Genomic DNA, 593 nt, shown 5'->3' with positions numbered 1-593 from the left:
GCTGTCTGGGCAGAGCACCCCAACCGTCCCCACAGACAGCACAGGGGTCACACCCGGTTTGAGCCCCACACCCTGCTCCCAAAATAAGGGACCCATCTCCTCCCGTTTCAGAGTCTCACGTTCTTAAGGAATTCCTCTGCCACAATACGGGCCCTGGCGTTGACGGAGAGCTTCATCTCGCTGATCTCCTTGTCGATCTCCTCCATGAAGTGGATTACAAAGTCCACCAGCTTGTGCTTGTACATCTGCTCCGTGTGGAAGTTTGTGATCAAGAAGCTGATGTCGTAGCCCTGCGGAAGAGAGGAGTGCCCTGGGGATGAGCAGCCAGGCCACCCACCACGTGACCCCACACCGGAGACCCCCCTGGTGTCGGGAGCTGCTCTGCCCCCTCCCTGTCACCTCACCTCCACGGGCTTCCTGCGCAGGATGAAGAAGTTCTCAGCCCTCATCATCATGAAGCGCATGAATTTGTGGCACAAGATCTTCTCGATCTCATCAGCCTGGGGAGAGAAAAGGGAACTGAGGCTTCCCCCGTGTCAGGCGTGAGCTGCCGGCCCACTGCCCGCGCCCCCCACCTCACCTGCTTCACCGCG

The 593-nt window shown here is 59.4% G+C and overlaps 1 protein-coding gene across 1 annotated transcript; it reads right to left on the bottom strand.

The window, feature by feature from the left end:
* Positions 1 to 119: 119 nt before the first annotated feature.
* ARPC4 (actin related protein 2/3 complex, subunit 4, 20kDa) lies at positions 120 to 494 on the bottom strand (the record flags this gene model as incomplete). Its single annotated transcript, XM_010084422.1, has 2 exons — positions 405 to 494; positions 120 to 290 (listed from the first exon to the last, which is right to left on the bottom strand). Coding segments are annotated over exons 1-2 (231 nt in total), but the record flags the coding sequence as incomplete, so codon positions are not given.
* Between the last annotated feature and the right edge of the window lie 99 nt (positions 495 to 593).

This window comes from Pterocles gutturalis, unplaced genomic scaffold (genome assembly GCF_000699245.1).
Source record: "Pterocles gutturalis isolate BGI_N339 unplaced genomic scaffold, ASM69924v1 scaffold48520, whole genome shotgun sequence".
In the NCBI taxonomy this organism is placed as follows: domain Eukaryota; kingdom Metazoa; phylum Chordata; class Aves; order Pterocliformes; family Pteroclidae; genus Pterocles; species Pterocles gutturalis.
The sequence above is the reverse complement of the archived record's forward strand: the minus strand, read 5'-3'. Positions and strand labels throughout refer to the sequence as shown.